The sequence below is a fragment of the Equus quagga genome, chromosome 8, assembly GCF_021613505.1.
Source record: "Equus quagga isolate Etosha38 chromosome 8, UCLA_HA_Equagga_1.0, whole genome shotgun sequence".
NCBI lineage: Eukaryota > Metazoa > Chordata > Mammalia > Perissodactyla > Equidae > Equus > Equus quagga.
The window spans coordinates 43,797,159-43,817,644 of record NC_060274.1 but is presented as its reverse complement, the minus strand read 5'-3'; the positions used below and the strand labels follow the sequence as shown (position 1 = coordinate 43,817,644).

Genomic DNA, 20,486 nt, shown 5'->3' with positions numbered 1-20,486 from the left:
GTACAAAAGGAAGCTTCACCAGTTAACAGTGGTCAGAATCACAGCTTTCCCCAGTGATGCTGGCTTTCCTACGTCTATCTGGGCCTCTCTTCATGAGCAAATTGACCACCAGTGTGAGCAGTGGTTTTCTGAGAGCTAAGTGAGAGAAGGATTGAGTACTGTGTGTTTGTCGGATTGTGTTAGGAACCTTGTTGACCTTAACTTTGACTAATGCTCGTGACAACCCTTGGATAGGAATTGTTTCCATTTTGTACACGAGGAAAACAGGCTCAGACCTAAGCCCTGTGAGCTGAGGTTGCCAGATGCCTTCCACAGAAATGTCAGAACACTGGGAGGGGGTGTGTGTGCGTGTGTGCACACATAGTGTAAAATTTGTACTTAAACAGTTTTGCTTGTTTTAACTGACAATTTATATTTAGTGTGATTGTGTAATTTTTTTATCTTTTGGAAGCAAGTCACTTACTTCAGAACAATTGGGTGGAATTTGCAAGTTTTCTGTTTCCATAATATGTTTATTGTATTTTACTAAGCAGAAAGTTAACTGCAGGACTGGCTTTTTTGGTAACAGTCCCTGGCAGCCTAGATGGAGACAAGATTTGATCACAGGTCCTTACTCCAAGTTTTGTCCTCTCCCTAAACTGCAGGTTTCTGTTACTCTAATAACCTAAAACAAGAATTAAAGAGTTGTAAACTACTAATACCTGCTTCTGGAGATTTTTTTGTTAGGGTGGGGTGTTTGAGAATGAGGTGGGAATTGACGTGGAGGAAGGAAGAGGAGGGAAAGGGAGAAAAGAGAGAAAAGTAAACATTATTATAATGCTGTATTCTTTTTATTCAATACAGTCATTCACATTTTTTTCACACTGCATACATTCTCCCGTAGTAATATCAGTTTGATTGAACAATATAGATACATGTGCTCAATTAAGTGTCTCATTTAAAGAGCTAATTTAAAACTTGTAAAATTTTAGGTGAGCAAGTGCATGATAAGTTTATCCTGAGAAATACGCTAATATATCTGTGAACTTCTTTTGGCTCTCCAAAAATCTTCCAGCAGAAAATTTTTATTTTATTAATGAATTAAATGTACAAAATGTAAAACTACATTGTAATGCTAATTATTTGTGTATAAACAGTAACAAAATATATAAAACGAGAATTCAGTCTGATTGTTCAAACATTTTTGTTAAGACTACTAAGTTAAATATTAAAATTAAACACATTTTTACTTAAAAGATAAAATAATAAATGTTTAATTTATGGATTTCAGTTTATGCAGAAAATATTAGCAAAAATTTAAAACTAACAAATGCTAAAATGTTTTTATATTAAATGTTTAAAACTTCAAGGTATAATAATCTTTTTCTTAATATAAAGTATACCACGGTATTCTAGAATTAAATATGTTTTTGTACCAGAAAAATTCTTTCTACAAAGATTATAGGACCAAATAATAGAAAAGGCTGTGAGCCTCTTCTAGTTAAGAGTCTAAACAATCGATTTTAATAGGAATGCCACCAACAGAGGCACACACAGTAGGAGGTGATGTCAGCTGATGATGGGGAGGAAGTAAGTGGTTCTAAGGCCCTGGGACATACCAGTCCAGCAAGGCACAGTCTCCCCAAGGCCACGTGCTTAACATCCCAGAGGAATGCAAGAAGTAAAACCCAACACTTGCACCGTCTATACAAGATGTCAAATCTGCTTTAAGATAAATTATTTCATAAGAATCTATATTGATAAAATATAACAGGAAACTTATAAATATAGCTGTAACATAATCTGATCATATTTAGTCATTAGAAAATGACCCAAAATGTATATTTTATCGGGTTTTATTTGAGCTCTGCTGGTGTTGGTGCAGATGGAGATGCTGTTGGACCTGCAATGCAAAGTAAAGAAATGAGTTGACGTTTCTTGATAATTGACCTTGATAAAGAGGATGTTCTTAATAAATTAAAAAATTTAACATATTCATTTTAAATAAAAGAAAACACATTTCTGTACCTAGTTAGAAGGATTATTGCTGAATTCTACCTAAAATTTCAGCACACGGTCCCACCCACAGGCACAAATCATGCATTGGAAACATCAGTCTCTGACTTGTGCACTGCTAGACAAGAACACAGTGCCCCGTTGGAGACATGAAAATCCACCAGTCTCACCTCTCCATGTTGAAAAGTGTCTGCTGACATGAGTGCACTGAGCTGAGCTAACAGGGTGAGCATAGCCTCAGCGAGGCGAGTGGGCAGGAGGGAGGCCACTCAATCGAAGAAGTCTGCCCTCTTCCCCAGCCCCCAGAGGATGCTGCGTGGCTCTCGTCCCTGTAGCCAAGTCCCATGCATCTCTGTTAATGTCGGTCTTTCAAAGGACAATACTGTGCCACTTTTCTCAAGGCCAGCTTTCTGGCATGCCAAAGGCATCTAGAATGTCTGCAAAAATTGAGCTAGGAAAATAATAATCCAGTGCCTCGTAGAGGGAAAGAAACATTAATAAGAAGCCTTCTTGAGGTCAGAAAGTTACAGTGGCAGGCTCTCAGTGGAGAGTTTTCCAGTGGGAAGGAAGAGGCCTGCTCTGGGTTGGCCATTGTCGTTTCATCAAGATAAAATCCAAGATGGGCAAGAGAAGAGATAGGAAACAGAAGGGGAGAGTGTGTGGCCGCCCTCGGCAACAGCGCTGGGCTGGTGGGCAGAGATCTTGGTGAGGGCGGGAGTGACACCTGGGTAATGACACTTCAGCTACCCAGAGAATTTGCGGGAACAGGTCCGCTCAACCAAATGGGGATTCTTCCAGATTACAGGGGCATTACTGCTAATTCAGTCTTTATCAATTTTGAACAGTTAAAATATTCCTCTGAGATTAAGCAGGTCTTGCTATTAATTGAAACACATAGATTACATAACGTGTGCAATGACTTATTTCCTGATAGAAAATTTATAAACTTATACTAGTGTTAAATGATAGTTCCTTGATTAGATTATGTATTTTGTTGGCAGTGGCGTAAATTCTATTTACATAAAACCATGCAGGAAAATAATGCTAAAAAGCCTAAAATTTCACGTGTAGGTGAGCCTCTGTGCCGGCCGCATTTGTATTTTTAAATTGGAGTCTTCCCATGGCTTTTCACTTCTCTTTTCCATTATTAAAACCCACATTTCTCACATGGTGTGTGATACAATGTGTGTCTCTCAACTAAACTAAAATATGTTTTATCTTGTATAATATGCATAAAAGAATAAAATAATCTTATAATAATGTAAGTGGTCTCTCCTTTCCTGTCCCCAAATAGTGTTTCTAGAGCTCTGATTTTTTTAAAAGCATAGCTCACACTGGCTTTGCAGTTAGAATACATGCGGTTCGGAGAAGGATGTCACAGGCTGCTGAGAGGCTCCGCTTCAAATATAAGAACTACATCCATGGAGTTTTTTTGCATGTAAGACACTTTATAATTAGATGCAGGTCAATTTCTCCATAAATACTCACTTGGAGGAGAAGGCTCTGTGATAAAGAACAAGCACGTTGGTTGTTCAATTTAGTAAAATTTAAAGTAGTAAAATACTTAAGACTAGGTATTACAAGAACTAGTGATACCAACCCTGATATCAGTTTCCCCACATTAAACCCAGCATATATGGGGTTAAAACCAAAACACTCATTCCCTGCTTACTCCCTGGCTTCCTGGCTCCAGAATCCACTATCCTCCATGGAGGCAGACACCATCAAAGACAAGCACCTGGATTGTGTCCTCCCCGAAAAAGAGATACGGGCTGGTGGGAAAGCTGCTGACCAGCAAGGTCATGGGCTCCCTCCTCTCTGCAAGTGTCTCAAGGCCAAAGACAGGCTGGTGGGAAAGCTCCCACCAGCAAGGCCATATGCTCCCCCTCCCCTACCTAAAACCACAAATAAAAACCCTTCGCTTTAGCTTTTTGGGGAGTTTGGGATTTCAGCATTAGCTGCCCTCTCTCCTTGCTCAGCACTGTGCAAAAATAAAATTCCTACTTTCTTCCACCACACCCGGTGTCAGAGATTGGCTTGCTGCACAATGGGTGAGCGAACTCACTTCTGGTTTGATATCACTAGTACTTTTAATAATTACTTAAGGAATTAGTAAAAGGCTGTATTACTTAAAATGGTAAATCATGGAACACAACCACCATTGTAAAGTTCAAACATGCACTGTTTAACAACGTCGAGTGTGAACTTTTTATGTACCACCACGACAATGGAGAGAGAGGGTATGTCATCAACAGAACTGGCTGGGGCCAACCTGGTGACAGTGCAGAGCAAGCAGGTGCTGATGACAACATCCCCCTTCCCAGGTGGAGGTGTTACCACCAGAGTAAGGAGCTGGGCAGCCAGACCCTACTTACAAAGCGTCTCATGAAACACTTGAGATGCTTTAAGAGACGGAACATGCCTGCCTCCTCCTTATCAGAGAAATGAAACCTCAAGAGTAAAAGTAAGTTGCCTATAGGCGAAGGGTCCCTGAACTGGAGCTGCAGAAACTCAGCTTGATGCTCAGTGGGCTTTAAGATGGACACAGCCAAAACTAGACTAAGTCCACCTGCTACTGTGACTGTTAAAAATCAAAACTAATATAGTGTTCTGAGCAGCTAATTACAGGGAAACTTCCAAACTTCAGAGTTTAATGACAAAGCATAGGAAATGCTTAGAATGGATTAATTTCAGGCTTGAATTGTGAGTTCTTTTCAAAGAACTGAGGACTTTTTTGAAGCTACCTCAAAGGGACCACTTACACAGAAGTTCAAGCATTGCTGGGGTCCTCTGAATAAAGAGAAAAAAGCAGCATATATGTTATCCTCATGTGTATCTTTAACCCCAATACTTCTGCAGGGTTTTCACACAGTTTTTAGATTACTCATTACGAGATAGATAATGAGACAAGAAAACATCTGTTGCTGCTATCTCAATGAACAAAAACCTCAGGGAACAGGGATTGCCGGGGGCACTTCACCTTGAGCTTGGTCAGAGGCTTCGGGAACCTCTGGCTCTGGGAGCTGTTCTGCATCCTGGTGCCCTTCGGGGTCTTGCGTGGACTGAGATGATTCGGAGGCTCTGGATGTCTGTGGGGTCCTCTTGTCTGAACCAGCTCGTTGCTGTAACCACTCATCCTTATAACCATTGCTAATAAGTTTGGAAAAGTTTGTGGGTGAACAGGTTTTATGACCAGGCCTCAAAAGGAGAAAAATTAATGTCAAACGTAAGTACAAAGGTTAATGATAATCCAGAAGCATTGTCAGCCAACATACTGATAATAAATAGGATGCATTATTGTTCCTTAAAACATAAAGGAGATATTTCTCTCTTTCTCAGTCTCTCCCCCCGCCTCTCTCTCTCCCTCCCTCTCTCTCTCCTTGCCTCCTTCTCGCTCAGTCTCAGTCTCTGCCTCTCCATTTTCCAACGTAAGGAAGCACACTTCCTAGCACCCCTTGTACAAGGGAGAACATGCTTAGTTCAGCGTTGAAATCCTTTCTCCACAACAGCCAGTTGGAAAGGGAATAATTCCAGCATTTCTCAGGGAGCCTCTGCAGAAGACACACCCTTCCCTGTAGTAACGGATTGCTCAGACGCCATCATGTTTAACAAATTACTACTTCCTTAATTAGTTCTTCCTTGTCCTCATTAAGGATGATCTGCTGTTGCTTTGCACAGCTTTGCCTTCTATCTGTCATTTCCCTTCTGCTGCGGCATCTTTGCTCATCTTGTCATAACCTACGTTGAAGAGTGACAGGGCAGTCTGACGTGATGGAAGCAGCACGAGCTTGGAAGTCACACAGGTAACAAACACACACATTACCTGAGATGCCTGTTCGCTCTGAAACAGGTTTCTTACTTGCAGATCAGTCTGTTGTTAAGGGTATTCCTAACGGCCCTCTCTCTCTCTCACTCTCCCCTCTCTCTCTCTCAAGATATATATCTATAGACAATTTTTTTCTACCTCCCAGTTTGAGCATGCTGCTCTCATGGCATTTGTCACATATAAAATAACTGATTGATTGGTTGTTTTCCCCACTGGATAAGAAGCTGTGTGAAGAACAAGTCAGACGATTAATGACATTAATTCTGGCACTAACTAGGATTCTGGGAAGCTAACGAGGACCAGGAGGCCTGAGGACCTCACTTTCCAGCTGAGAGATGAACCAAATGTCAGAGCGCCTCATAGGTTTTCCAGCTGAACACAGAGCCAGAGCGCTCACTGAGTGCGGACACCAGGGTCGGGGCCTTGGTGACAGAAAATGTCAGGATTGAGCAACACACACGTGGAAGGACAAGTGGCCCCAAATTTAAGAGGCAAGCTTTTGTGAAGAGAGGCTCGAGGAGGCAGGTCTCAGGCAGCACGCAGCCTCAGGGAGGACAGGGCGGCTTGTTGGAGGAGTCCAACCTCTGAAAGGGTACAGACGGACGTCGGGAAGGAAGGAAAAATGGGATAGGAGGTGAGTAGACAAGGCTGGGCCTGGGCTTTGTATGCTGGGCCAGGGGAAATTGTGACATCAAAGTCACACTACAGAAACATGCTGCTGGGAAGTGAATATCATTAGGCTGACATTAGCATAGCATGTTGTTGCCATCATTGTCACTGTTGGCACTTACACAAAAGAGCAAAGAACAAACCCAAACTGAATGCAGACAATGTTGGTGCTGCTCGTGCACTTACATGGGCGGGAAGGAGAGTCTACTTCCTGCAGGGTCTTTGGGGCCAAGCGGGGTCCCCGTTTTGCTTGGATACTTTGAGTTAATGGCCGGTAGCCTCACCTGTATGAAGGACACACAAAACCCTGATTTAGTGAAGAGTTCAGCAGCTCAGATGCTAAAGGAGAAGAAAACTCACAGACAGTAGCAGAAGTACAAACCCCCCCAGGACTGGACTTGCAGAGTGGTCATTATTTGACTGGTAAACGGCCACAATGAAATATAATTCAACAATGGTTATGTAAAAGGGACCATCAGTAAATCAAAAGCAGTTGCTGCATTCAAGCAAAGATGCATCTATTCAGGAAGAAATACAGTGAACAACTCACAGTGTGAAATACTACAGGAGTACCTGGTCCTAAAGGGACTCTGGAGAGGTTGGGGTTCCCATGCTCACAGGGCGGATAGCTCCTCCCATCCCCCTGGGGAGGCGCTATCTTTGAAGAACCTTGAATTCCTTCACCCTGAGCTGTCAAGTGGGAACCAGGGTGAAGCAAAAGGGAAAGGGCAGTAGGGATGGAGACCTGTCCTTCACTCATCCTTGAAGATGGGTTGCCACACCACCCAGCCACAGGAAGAGAGCGCTGTCCCTGGGTGACATGCCCGCCTGTCCATCTGCCCTGGTGCAACCCCATGGCAGGCACTCGAGTGTGTGTGTCAGTGAAGGATTGATGGAGACAACCTGATCCTGCTAAGAAGTCCAGGAGGTCACTGAGGAGGAAACTGGAGGAGAACGGGTGACATCTGAGATGGGCCCTGTGTGCACAAGAGAGGACAGTGCTGCTAGAGGGAACTATGCATGAGGTGGCCAGGGAGGAGAGGTGGATGTCAGGTGAAGAATGGAGATGGACTCAGACTAGAAAGACAAGAGGCTCAGGGGGATCTTTGGCCAAAGGCAAGGGGCACCTGAACCAGGTGGCAGCAAGGGGACGAGGAGAGCAGGGCTGATGTTCAGAAGCAAACGCAGGGACCCGGCAGATGACAGACACGAGGGGTGATGGAGAAGGTGACTCCTGAAATGAAAGCTGGACGCATGCTGGAAACAAGACACCAGGAGAAGAAAGCTCCTCGAGCAAGTTAGAAGGGAGAGGGGCCCAGAGCAGGCGAGGGGCTGGGTCTGGAGTGGAGGACTACAAGACCTTTAGACAAAGGCACAGGAGGAAAGTTGTGTGACGTTGGTTAGGTAAAGATTTCATAGATATAATATCAAAAGCAAAGTCATAAAGGAAAAAATGGATAAATCAGACTTCATCAAAGTTAAGAACTTCTGTTCTTCCAAAGACACTGTTAAAAGAATAAAAAGCCACAGACTGGGAGAACATATTTGCCAAACTCATCTCTGGGAAAGCATTTGTGTCCACAATATATAAATAACTCTCAAAACTCAATAATAAGAAAACAAACAATTAAAACATGAGTGTGACCAGCCCAGTGGTGTAGTGGTTAAGCTTGCGTGCTCTGTTTCCACAGCCTGGGGTTCACAGGTTTGGATCCCAGGCACAGACCTACACACTGCTCATCAAGCCATGCTGTGGCGGCATCCCACATACAAAAAACAGAGGAAGATTGGCACAAATGTTAGCTCAACAACCGTTTTCTTCAAGCAAAAAGAGGAAGATTGGCAACAGGTGTTAACGCTCAGGGCCAGTCTTTCTCACACACAAAAAAAGGAAAAATCAATGGGCAAAAGATTAGAACAGATGCTTCTCCAAAGAAGATATAAGGCAAAAAGGAACATGAAAAGATGCTCAAACCATCATCAGTCATTGGGGAAATGCAAAATAAAACCATGAGGCGTGCCTATTAGAATGGCTTAAAAAAACCTGATAAGACCAAGTGCTGTTGAGGACGTGGAGTAACCAGAACTCTCTACACCATGGGTGGGCCTGTAAAATGGTGTAATTGCTCTGGAAAACAGCATGGCAGCGTCTTGTGAGGGTAAACACACACCACACGACCCAGCAATCCAACTGCAAGGTCTTTGCCTATGTTCATACAAAAACCTGTTTGCGAGGTTGATGGTAGCTTTACTGAGAATCATCAAGTGCTGGAAACAAGCCAGCATCCACCAACTGATGGATGGATCAATGAATAGAGAAAGCGCACCACCATCTTAGAGTGGGAACTCCTCCAAAGCACAAAGGAAGGGACTACCCATATCCACGACAGAATGGCTCCCAATGTGTTGTGCCACATGGGAGAGGCCAGACACAAGGACTATATACAGTATGGTTCCACTGAGGTGATATTCAGGACAAGGAAAGACTATAAAGACTGAAATCAGACCAGTGCTTGCCAGGGACTGGGGTGGGCGAGGGGTTGGCTTGGAAATTTGGAGGCAATGGAATAGCTCTGTACCCTGATGGTCATGGTGGTTATGCAATTCATACATTTGTCAAAACTTGTAGAACAGTGCTCAGTAAAAGGTGAATTTCCTCTGTGTAAATTATATCTTATAACAAAATAGGAGAAAATGCTATGGGGAAACAGAAAAACAAAAGCAACACACAACCCATGGAGGTACTGCAAGAATTTACAGGAAGAAAAGATGGCTCTTCAGAAGAGGAGCCAAGACCCAGCCCATTACCCTGTAGGTGAGCGAGAGCCCATAATGCTGGTGATTAGTGGGTAACACTTTTCTCCGAATATTGTAGCATGTCTGCCACGTGCTGAGCATGGCTGGGAAGTTCTGTGCCCCAGGTCCCCTCCTTGAGGCCAGCTGCAGGGGACAGGGGGACATGGGGCTAGACGGCCAGGCCCATGAGAGGCTGGGAAAGGACATCCATCAAATTCCACTTAACTTACTAGCTAAACAGTGTGGCATGTTTTCCTGTTAAACTCTTACTCTAGCTGTGCCAGAGGTCCTGAAGGACACGGGGAGAAAATAAAATAACTCCCCGGTCCTGTGCAATAGATGCTCCCGGGAGTCAAGTTGTGCACCAAAGTGGTGCTTAAAATAACTTAGGAGGGCAATCCGGGCCCTTCCCCACGTGCCACTCATCCCCAACATGGGAAGCAGCACCAAGTTCCTTCAGCTTAGATGTGGGCAGTGTCTGGGTCTTTAACCACAAATCCTCTCATCCTACGTCCTTACGCACGCACAGGGCCGGGCCTGGGCCAGCTTCTTGTGCCCAGATTGTTCAGCCCCCAGCACAGCTTTTGTCAACGGCTACTAACTAACCTGCTTGATTTGGGGGTGGTACAGCATTTAGCGTTTTCAAGTTCCTCTAGATGTGCACCGTGACTGTGGTCAACACCCAAAGGTCCCACTTATTGCTGGATGGTTCAGACACTTACACATCACCAAGAAACAGATGAGATCCTTAAAACAGTCCATTTCATTGATTGTGCGAATAACCCAAAGCCAGAGTCACAGGTGGAGGTGGGGATGTCTTGAAGAAAACAGATGGCCCAATGCAGACAACTGACATTCCATGTGGTGGTCAACTACTCCAGTCACCAAAATAAACTGCCAGGGTTTCTCTTCGAACCCCGACATTGAGAAGCCAGGCCCAGGAGTCAGGCGCAGACCATTCACCGCAACAACTAGTGCCCAAGCCGGGAACACCCAGCCTCCCCCTCACCTGCCGAGGATGGTCTAAATATAAAAACATCAGTGTTATTCTTCATATGAAGCTCAGTGTTTCTCTCATGAATCCCCTGTCTGAAGGACTGAGGCTGACCTCAGACCTCGGCACTGGAGCCAGCGGGCTTTGCGGAGCCCTGGGCCATGGGGCTCTGGGTGGTGAAGGGATCAGGTTACCACAACCACAAAGCTGCTCCTTTGAAATACAAACCCACCAACAAGGCTTTCACCTTGAAGCCAGTTGCTCCTTCGTGGTCAAATATACCACTGGGGGTTTGTACAGAAAACAAGCATCGTCTTCTCTTCTTCTATTATCAATAAACAGTACTCCAGGGAAATTTTAACTTAAATACTTAAGTAAAAAAATGGGAATGCTCAGAAACTAGACAATGAATAACAAAATGTCCTTTCTATATGTGCAGGATGAGAAGTGGCATGCCCTAAATAAGCATTAACTAGTTAAAACTCACTTAGGTAACCTCAACATTCATGAAAACACAAAGGAAGATACTATTATCGTGGCCTCTTGCCTTTCAGTGGATCCAAACTTGAAGGACAGAATCCGGGTGTTGTCATGGACAACATGAGACACACTGCCTGCTGAGGATCACATCACTTATCAGAGAGAGACAAGCAGAGCGACGCCATCAATGATGGCTCCCGTCACCTTTTTTTTCTCCTTTTCAAGTTCCTCGGCCTCCCTTTGCCAAACCGTCTTCATGTCGAAGTCAAATGGCCCTCTTCGGGACTCATAGTTACCGTTGGCCTGCTCAGGGTTAAACTCCTCGTAAACCATGTAATCTGGCATGGACACAGCAGGGGTTCTGCAGAAACAGATGCAAGAGTTCCAGTGTGATGCCACTTCTGCATCTCTCCTCCCTCTCTCTCTTCCTTCCTCTTTCCCTCCGTTCTCCCTCCTTCCCTTCCTCCCTCCCTCCCTCCCTCCTTCTCTCCCTTCCTTTCTTCCTCCTTCCTTCCCTTCCTTTCTCCCTGCCTCCCTCGCTCTCTTCTTTCCTTCCCTCCCTCCTTCTCCCTTCCTCTCTCCGCTTTTGTGTAGTAAACACCATCCTTTTTCTCCCTCCCACACCAAAGCTTGAAGACCCAAGTGGGCAGTGTCAATATTAGTAAAATGAGATAAATTATGAATTAATAATATGAATTATTTAATCTATGAATTAACAAATTACAAAACAATTATTTCTTTTATGATATTATATACTCCTTTGTCCTCCTAAAATAGACTCCCCTCACCATTCACTATTTGACTTGATCATTAATAATAATAATAATAATAATAACCTTTTTTTGTTTTCTGTTAGCCATTTTTACCGTGAACATTTGAGCTTTCGGCCTGTTTCCCACACAAACGGTATACACAGGAAGGTCACCCACAAGCACAGCAAGGTTGGAATGGTAGAGCACAGCAAAGTCAACCTTGGAGGACCAGGTACATGTGTCCCACACCAAGCCCCTGGGAGGCTGCAGAGATGACCCCACATCCCACTCCTCTGTTGTCACTTGCTCAGCAGTGAGCCGGGTGGCACCTCAGCTCCAGGGTATGACAGCCCCCAGGCGGGCTGAGGAGCAGGGGTCCTGGGCCCCTATGGGCCTTCTCCTATTTACCACCACCCTGTGGATCCTGGGTCAGGCAGGTCTTACTCAGCAGGCTAAGGGCTGGGACTTGATCCTAGCAGCAGCGAGGGGCCAAGAAAACCTGGAGCAGGGGAGAAGATTTTCAATTTCAAAGGCTAAGTGAAGTAGGCTGGGCTCGGAGCGTGGAGGGGGCGGGCACTGGAGAAGATGCACTGCCAGGGGCAGGAGTGGGGAAGGGAGACTAGAATGGAGAGGGCGGGAAGAATGGGGAGGAGAGGGAGAAGAGAGGAGGGGGAGAGGGAAGGAGGAGAGGCAGGGGAGGGAGAGGGGAGACGGGGGGGAGGGCAGGAGAGGAGGAGGCAGGAGGTGGGGGAGGGAAGTAGAAGAAGAAGCTGGAGTCATCACGATGTGATACCTGGCAGGGACTGGGCTGGTCAGAGCAGGTGAATGAAGTAAGGGGAAGAAAAGAAGGGGCTCCCAGCTGTCTCTAAGACAGAGAGCTGGAAGGAGGCACCTTGGAGGCCCCTGAGGTTGCAAGGACAGGCCTGGGAACAGAGGTCAGAGGCTAAGAATGCAGGCTGGGAGGTGACCACAGTACTCTGGAAGAGAAGCCACAGACTCGGCCCAGCTGCTCAGGTAAGGTGGGACAGGCCAAGGGATCAAGAGAGACAGGAAACCCAGCCCGCGAATCCCCCTGTGGTCCTGGTCCTGGTCCTGGTCCCTGGAAGCCTCTTGCCGGTACCCTGGCCTCCTGCCTCCCTCTCGTACCTTCCCCTGCGGGCCCTTGCCATTTCTCTCTGGATGAGGCTCCGTCAGAGGGAAGCCATGTCAACCTGAAAGAACAGAGGAAGAAGACTCCAGAAGACAAAGCTGCACTGTGAGCTCAGGCGGAGCCTGCAGTAACCCTGATGACAGACAGGCACATCTGCCAGAGCCTCCTTTCCAAGCCAACCAGGAAAGCGCTCTGAGAAGACTTTCCACATTACTTCTCAGTCCAAGACAGGTGTTTGGGAAGCTCTAGTTTGCATGCCCAAACATAGGAATTTCTTAGACATTTCAAACATTCTGGGGACAGTGGTTCCCCATAACTCTGTAATCACCATAGAAATTTAGGATTTCCTGTATTTCTGGCCTTAAATAGCACCTTTCTTCAGTGAGAAGAAAGCTTTGGGATAAGGTGGTGTTTGTAGGAGGCTGTGATACAGAGAGAACAAAAACTTGAAGCAGGCCCAAGAGGTACAACTCTAGGGTGCCAAACACCATGGAGATTTCCAGAACTCTGATGCTCTAACAACTGATTCTACACTCCCCAGAGAGCTAACTATTGTACGATACTACCTGGAGTTGCAATATCATACTATTGGTATCAGTATTAGGAATTGTATATTTAAAATTCTAATTGAGCTATTTTTTTTCTATCAAGATGAACAACGTTGGGATGCTGCGTAGTACTCACTGTCTCTGGTCAGCTGTGGGCGGCTTGCTGTGGTGGATGTACCAATCTGGCAAGGAGTAGGTGACTGGGGAGCCTTTCCTGGTCCCAGGAGCAAAGTGCTTCAACAGATCTCAAAACCAAAAAGACACACTGTGAGTGAATGCGTCCGACCCGGGCACAGGCATTTCTAGCAGGCAGGTCACAGTTTCAAAAGGGAGCTGTGACTTCTCCGTTGAGTTGCCTCTGGGCCTCAGGGGCCACAGGACATCAGGGCAGTCCCTGGTCCTCACCTGCCTGGGCACATGCTGAGATATGGGTCCTGCTTGGTACTCAGGAGGGACATCCTTGGTGCACATTCCCCAACCCCAATCCCACCCCTGATCCTGAGCGGGCATCTACGCATGCTAACATCCATCCATTCCCAGGTGGAGTATGTCACACCCTGACATCTGTGAGGGCAAAACTCAGGTCTCCAGGGGGCTGCTTGCTAGCTGCCCCTCTCAGCTACCCCCATGCCTTCCTGGTAGCCTTAGACAGTCCCACTGTTCTCCTCCTCCACCGTGAGGCTGTCCCTGACCACCCACAGCATTTCCAGGAGAAGCTGCCCCCTCCAGGTTCTGATGAGAAGTGGGGCACAGACCCCTGTAAATCACTGGGCAGAGGGGGTTGGTAATCAGTGCCTCATCTTGGAGCCACCCTGAGAGGGACAGAGCACTAGGCTCCTTCTTGGAGACTCAGTTCAGTCCCCATCTACTCGCTCGCTTTCTGGCATCCATGCCTCCCTCCCCTGGCTCCAAGGGCTTTTTCATAGCTGGGGGTTGGAGGGGTGTCAACAGACAGGGAGGTGGGAAGGACTGGTTTGGTCTGCTAAAAAGGACAGCAAAGTGATGATAATCACAGCAGTGGCAGTAGCCAACATTTCCGATTTCTTACTATCAGTAAGAAATTTTTAACTTTTGATTTTTTTTAATATTTGAGACTTAGAGAAAAGTTGCAAGAATAGTATTAATTCCCCTAGATGCTTCCGCCACATTCCCCAAATGCTAACATTCCATTCACGTTTGTTCTATCATTCTCTCGCTCTCCATCTCTATCTCCATTCGTATTGCCGCTGTCATTGCTGCTTTTTGGGAACGTGTTGCAGGCATGAGGCCCTTTTACCCCTATATACTGAAGTGGAAGTTTCGAGAAGATGGTTATTACATAGTCATGGTATAATGACCAAAGTCAGGAAGTTAGTGTTGATGCAATCCTTGTATCTAATTTACAGATCTTGTTCAGATTTTGCCAGCTGTCCCTGGCAGCTAAGAGCGAATGTTCTTCTAACCAATGGTGGGGGCGTGGGGAGGTCCTGTGCATGTGCCTTACGTGTAGTGAATCAAATAGTTTCTTCTGGGCTTCCTAACGTTAAAGCTCAGATGTTACCATTTTGTTTTCCATTCCCCATGACAATCTCTTGAGGGGTTGGCAGCCAGAAAAAAGAAAAAAGGTTAGTATCTCTCACTGCCACTTACAACAAAACCTGCTGTAAGACATTTTAGACATTAACTCCTTAACTTCCGGTCAGCCATTTTTATTAGCACAAGCAAGCAGTACTTTCTCAATTAAATCACAGATGAAAGTCTGATGTTCATCAGCATCGCTGGTGAAACTCGTCTGTGGCCTTCATTATTTACAATATATTAAATCATAGCACAGGGCAATGAGCACAAATGGCAGGAAATAAACACTTCACAAGCTAGTAAGGAATTGGTTGCCTGGGGAAGGCCGTGAAAGTATAGAGCTCGGTTCTCCTCCAGGATTAAGATATAAAACGAGGTGGGGTGAGTCACTGCCTCGGAGTCACTCTGGAGAAAGGTCCTACAAAGCCACTTCTGGGAATTCAAAGTCTACTCAGTCTTTCTCATAAAAGGTAGCACGTCCCTGAAGAGTACACCCACCCCGAACTGGATCAATTAACCTCAATTTCCAAAGGCCTTGCACAAAACTCATAGATTGTGCAGTAAAATATTTATACGGAAGAAATGATGACCAAAACGAGCCATCACTCCTCCCCACAAAGCAAGACACTGGAAGTGCCTGCAGTGCTCACCAGGCCGGCCACCTTGCTTTGCGAGCTTCACGTATTCCGAGTCTGTTTCTTTGATCCAGTACCTTCGCATCCCAAGCGTGTGCCCATTGTCTGTGTCCCTCAGGTCACTGAGACCTGGGATCTGGGATGCCAGTGGGACATCCAAGGCCTTCTCGGACCGCTTCACAGGAAGGTGGTAATACCAGTCTAGGGAAGAGGAGGCCAAGGGTGGAGCTGTTACATGTGGAGCTGAGGTTGGTTTGATCCACTGCCTGAATGATGGCTATGCCAGGGAGGGTGCCTCATGCTCTGTGGGACAGCAGCATGAGAGACACTACCACAGGACATCACCTTGGGAGAGACCACCAGGGGACATCAGAAGGGAGAAACTGCTCTCTTTTGAACACCTATGACAAGGGGTAACCCTGTCAGTCATGTAATTAAAAGTCTCTAAAGCCCACCAGCATGCCACCTTTGGTCCCAGCAGAAGGCAGAGGGCTTCCATGAGGCCAGCTGGCTGCACTGCCCGTGGCTGCCCCTCTGCTCTCGAGCAGTGAGAGCGCAACCTCTTCCACTGGGTTTTTAGCCTCCCAGTGCAGTATCTGAGTCCCCTCTCTCTCTCTCTTTCCTTTTAACCCTCCATGAAATTGGAAATATACATTCCTGAAAAATCCCAAATCACTTGACAGTACGGGCAAGTCTATGGAATATGTGGCCAAGTGTTGGTCAAGATTTGATCAACTCCGTAGATTAAAAACACTGCGATATAAATTCCATCACAGAAGTAACAGCTTTACTGAGCATGTTTACCCATTTGACAAGAGCAGGACGGGGTGCTGTCTGGGAAGCCTCATCCTGTGACAACCTTAATTGAAGCCCCCTTCATGCCCTCATCCCACCACCCTGGGGTCCAGCATTCAGGTTGACCTGCCTCTCAGATGCTGGAACCCTTTCCACACAAACCTCTCCACTTTCTTGGTTTGCGCCTGAGGCCAAAGTGGGACATTATGAGAAGTTATTAATGAAAAGCGAACAGAGCTCTAGAGGGTTGCAAAAAGAGAGAGGAGGGAAGGAAAGGCCTTTGGTCAGGGCAACCTCATATGGGAAACTATCTCGGGCCACAGATTCATGAGGTGGAAGAGTCTGGCTCCCTTCAAAATATCAAGTCAGGTTCCACGAAGTTGAAGGCTGCTGAGTGTAGATAATGCGTGTGTGATTTCTATAGGGTTGGGGTCCCATGAAGAGGAAGTTGGATGCACCCATGTGGAAGGATGAAGGAGAGGAAAAGGAAGGACAGTTTGCTCTCTGCCCTTCCTCCCCACTCTGATTTGAGCTCCAGGGAGAGAGGGGCCGTGGACAATGAGCTGAACTGGCCTTGGCAAAGGATGGGCCCCCCTAAGTGGGCAAAGGCGCTGAGGGCATCCAGGAAGAGCCCTGCAGGCTGCTTTGTGACCACTCATGAGACTCGGTGTCAGGAGCAGGAGGTGTCAGCAGAAGCCTAGGGCCCTGCAATTATCAGTGTATACTTATGACCCCACTGAGAGGAGAGATCAGGGGACATTTGAACTATTGGTGTTTTAGGTGACTCTTCGCATCATAAATCAACTCCATGTCCAAATAATAGAAAAAATATCCCATCTGATTAAAAACTTTGGAAACAAATCCAGGAAGAATGTAAAATACAAAAGATGCCATTAGCATGGCACAAGTGACTCGTGCATTTAAGATCACTTACTTAGAACCAGAGGTCACAAACGCATGATGTTCAGGTTCTAACACGTTATCTGGCTCATGGCCAGTGTGATGGGTAATTTTATGTGTCGACTTGGCTGGGCCATGGTGTCCATATATTTTGTCAAACACAAGTCTATATGTTGCTGTGAAAGGAGTATGTAGACGAGATTATCTATATAGATATAGATATAGTGAGAGCTGTATGCAGATGCCGTAGGAGACAAGACAGTCTTGGATGAACTGGCGTGCCCAGCTGAAAGTCTACAAGCATGGAGAGGAGGAGAGCCAAGTTCACAGAGGGAGGCAATCAGCAGGCTGGCCCATAAATAAAATACACTTCAATTAAGGGCCAATTGAGGGTGGACAGTGAAAACCGCCATTCCAGCCCACACATGGCAGCCATCACAACATCCTACTCATTTTGTTGCTCTGGAGAACCCTGACTGGTACAATAGGGCACAGGGAAACAGTGCTGAAGAAATCAACTTGTGTAAGCACACAAGAGTCCCATGAACAAGAAGGAATCTTTCCTCTGAAGCTAAAAGCTTGGACATTCAATTTCTGCTTAGAACTAAAGCCAGGTTCACCACATAAAAACGAATGACATTTAACATGCCAAATCTTTTAAATATCTAATGAATAGTAATTAGCTGAATCAACATCGTACAGTTTTGAAAAGGAGCAAAAATGTTGAGAAAGTCTTAAAGAATTGTGCAAACACAGAGAATCAGTGTAAGAATTAAGAGTAAGAGTTTAGGAGCTTCGTACTCAGATCATATTCATTTCAAATATTTTCTCTTTTAGAGGGAAGGCATTTGATGCTTGTTTTATTTTTCCTTTCTGTGTTTTGATTACTAATTAATCCACAGAGGACACTGTATCTTCTACTTCTTCTCATTACTGGAAGCTTCAGACAGGCACTGAACTCTCATCCTGTCCGCCATTTATAACTGCGTGCAAAGGAGCTCGGAGTGAGGGCCCGAATCATTAAGAATGAACCATCTCCACCACACACACACACACACACAGGGTTAAAGGGATGAGAATTGTCTTGTAGCTTTCATCACTCAAAAATTATTAGTACTTGTATGACAGCAGATCACTTACTATCATGTAGAATTTTTTAGTGTAGCTTCCATGCCTCCTCAGGTACAGGATATGAGCGCCTTTATTTTCTCGATAAGGAGACAGGCTGAGAGGCTCTGGTCTCTAAGCCACAAGGCAGTGTCATATGTCCATGTACCCTGGGGGCTCCTGCCTCTGGGCTGCCACAGCCTCAGAGAACAGGACTTGAAGCCTGGGCAGAGGAGACACCTGCAAGGTGCGCAACCTCAGGCAGCATCCTAAATCTCTCTGTGCCTCAGTTTCCTCAACTACAAACTGAGGTTAATGATACCTCATCAGGTTGTTATGAGGTTAAATGTTAGTTTATAAAAGTGCTTAGAACAGTGCCTGGCACATATCGGTGTCAATTAGTGTTGTTCACACAAGGAGGCCGCTCACCAAGGCGCATAAAGGCTGAGAAGCCACAGTGGAGAAGAAAAACCTGCCAGGCCTCCTGTGTCCCCCCGCCCACCCAAGTTCCCAGCACAGCCATGGTGTCACCAATAGCCTCACAGCCAGAGCTCTCGGCTAGAAGCACATTTAGATCACGGGAAGGCCGTGCTCTGTTCCACTTCTGGGCAGACATGAGGGGCTACATTGTGCCTGTCAGCCCCCACCCTGCCTCTGCCAGCAGAGCGCCAGGATCCTCCTCACTCCCCTCTTTCTCCAGCCCTTCTCAAGGTGAGGAGGAATCAAACAAAGGCAAAACCAGACAGCAGCATCCAAGTCTTCTTCCTTCCCTTCCGCTTCAACCCTTGGGAAGCGAGAAGCCTCGCTGCCACATGAACCTGCATCCAGCGCTTGTTTCCTGTGTCCAGCCACTTAAAGCAGGAGACACAGTCAACCTGCTTGGGGTGTAAATTAGGAGCAGGAGCCAGGAAATCAGTGAAATACATGGGCATGCAGCTGAAAATGAAGATGCCTAAGTCAACATTCGGGGAAACAGCTGTGAGCGTTACATAGGATTAAACTATTACAGAGAAAATTTCAGAGATGCTATTGCTCCAACAACAGTGGTCGCCTGGTGTTCTTTTGTTGAAAATAGAGAAAAACAAGACTAATCTCCACCTCCCCCCCCCCATTTCCCTTTAAGCCTTGCTTGGGCACTGGGGCACAGGGGCAGTGTGCAGCTTTCTTCGAGGGTATCATGAGTTAGTTTCAGTCATACTCCCTGCACGCCCACGTGCACACATGCAGGGTGCTGGGTTTCCAGCCCGTCCAGCAGCAGAGGGGACCCAGCGCTCTTTCCACAGGGTCACTTACCGCAGGGAGCGTAGCGGCTGGAGGTGCTGTGCAGCTCTTTGCTCGTGTTCCTCATGCCGGGGGAGACACGATGGGTCGGGTGTTCAGGGGTGAGCTGGGAACCGCCTCCAGCGACTGAGCTTCAGAGGCCACCTCCGTGCCCCTGTTTCGTCTGTCCACCTCCACCTGACACGTATGCGGGCATCTCATTACTCAGAAGGGCGTGCATGCCCACGGGGGTATACAGCAGGGACACGTCCACGCTAGGTACACAACAGGAGCATGTCCACGCAAGCATACAGCAGGGACACATTCATGCCCAGTACACAGCAGGGCACATCCACGCGGGTGTACAGCAGGGGCACATCCATGACCGGTATATAGCAGAGCACATTAACGCCGAGTGCACAGCAGGGGCATGTCCATGCAGGTATACAGCAGGAGACAACAGATAATCGCAGGTATACAGCAGGGGCGCATGCATGCTGGTAGAGAGCAGGGGCACATCCACACGAAGTATATACAGCAGAGGCACGTCTATACCGGGTAGACAGCAGGGGCACATCCATGCCAGGTATATAGCAGGGGCACAACCACGCGAGCATACAGCAGGGGACAACAGGTTCCGAGGTCCCGCCCCGGTCCGGTGCTCCTCGGTCCCGAGTGACAGATGGCCCCCTCCCCGCCCAGCCCCGCCCCGCCCCGCCCAGGCCTCTGGCCCTCGCTCACTAGCACTCGGAAGATCTCGGTGGGTGCTGCCTGCAACACCTGAGGCAAGAGCCTGTAGTCTGCTGGCTGCTGGGGCAAAGCCCAAACTCCCAGCGCGGCGCGAAACCACAACAACTCGCGTCGCCCGGGAAACGGCTGGGCGGCCAACCGGCGGGCGCGGGTGGAGCGCCAGCAGCCAATCGAGGAGGCCTGTGGGGCGCGCAGCCGGCCAATCAGAGCCGGGGCAGAGCGCGGGCCACTGTCAACCGCGGAAGGGGGCGGGGCCGTGCTGCTGGCCCGAC

General features: G+C 47.0%; 1 protein-coding gene across 6 annotated transcripts; it reads right to left on the bottom strand.

Moving 5' to 3' along the window:
* Nucleotides 1-848: 848 nt before the first annotated feature.
* Nucleotides 849-20,315, bottom strand: C8H7orf57 (chromosome 8 C7orf57 homolog). Of its 6 annotated transcripts, none has more exons than XM_046669102.1 (9): nucleotides 20,245-20,315; nucleotides 19,498-19,662; nucleotides 15,418-15,603; nucleotides 13,347-13,455; nucleotides 10,965-11,121; nucleotides 6,677-6,774; nucleotides 4,976-5,193; nucleotides 3,484-3,498; nucleotides 849-1,882 (listed from the first exon to the last, which is right to left on the bottom strand). In XM_046669102.1, exons 2-9 carry the CDS (start codon nucleotides 19,550-19,552, stop codon nucleotides 1,836-1,838), a joined length of 885 nt encoding a protein of 294 aa, XP_046525058.1. In that variant the 5' UTR covers nucleotides 19,553-19,662; nucleotides 20,245-20,315; the 3' UTR covers nucleotides 849-1,835. The 6 variants fall into 6 exon arrangements, with proteins under 6 accessions (XP_046525058.1, XP_046525056.1, XP_046525055.1 ...); XM_046669100.1 differs by having other exon boundaries at nucleotides 20,206-20,305; XM_046669099.1 differs by lacking the exon at nucleotides 20,245-20,315 and adding an exon at nucleotides 20,020-20,195.
* Between the last annotated feature and the right edge of the window lie 171 nt (nucleotides 20,316-20,486).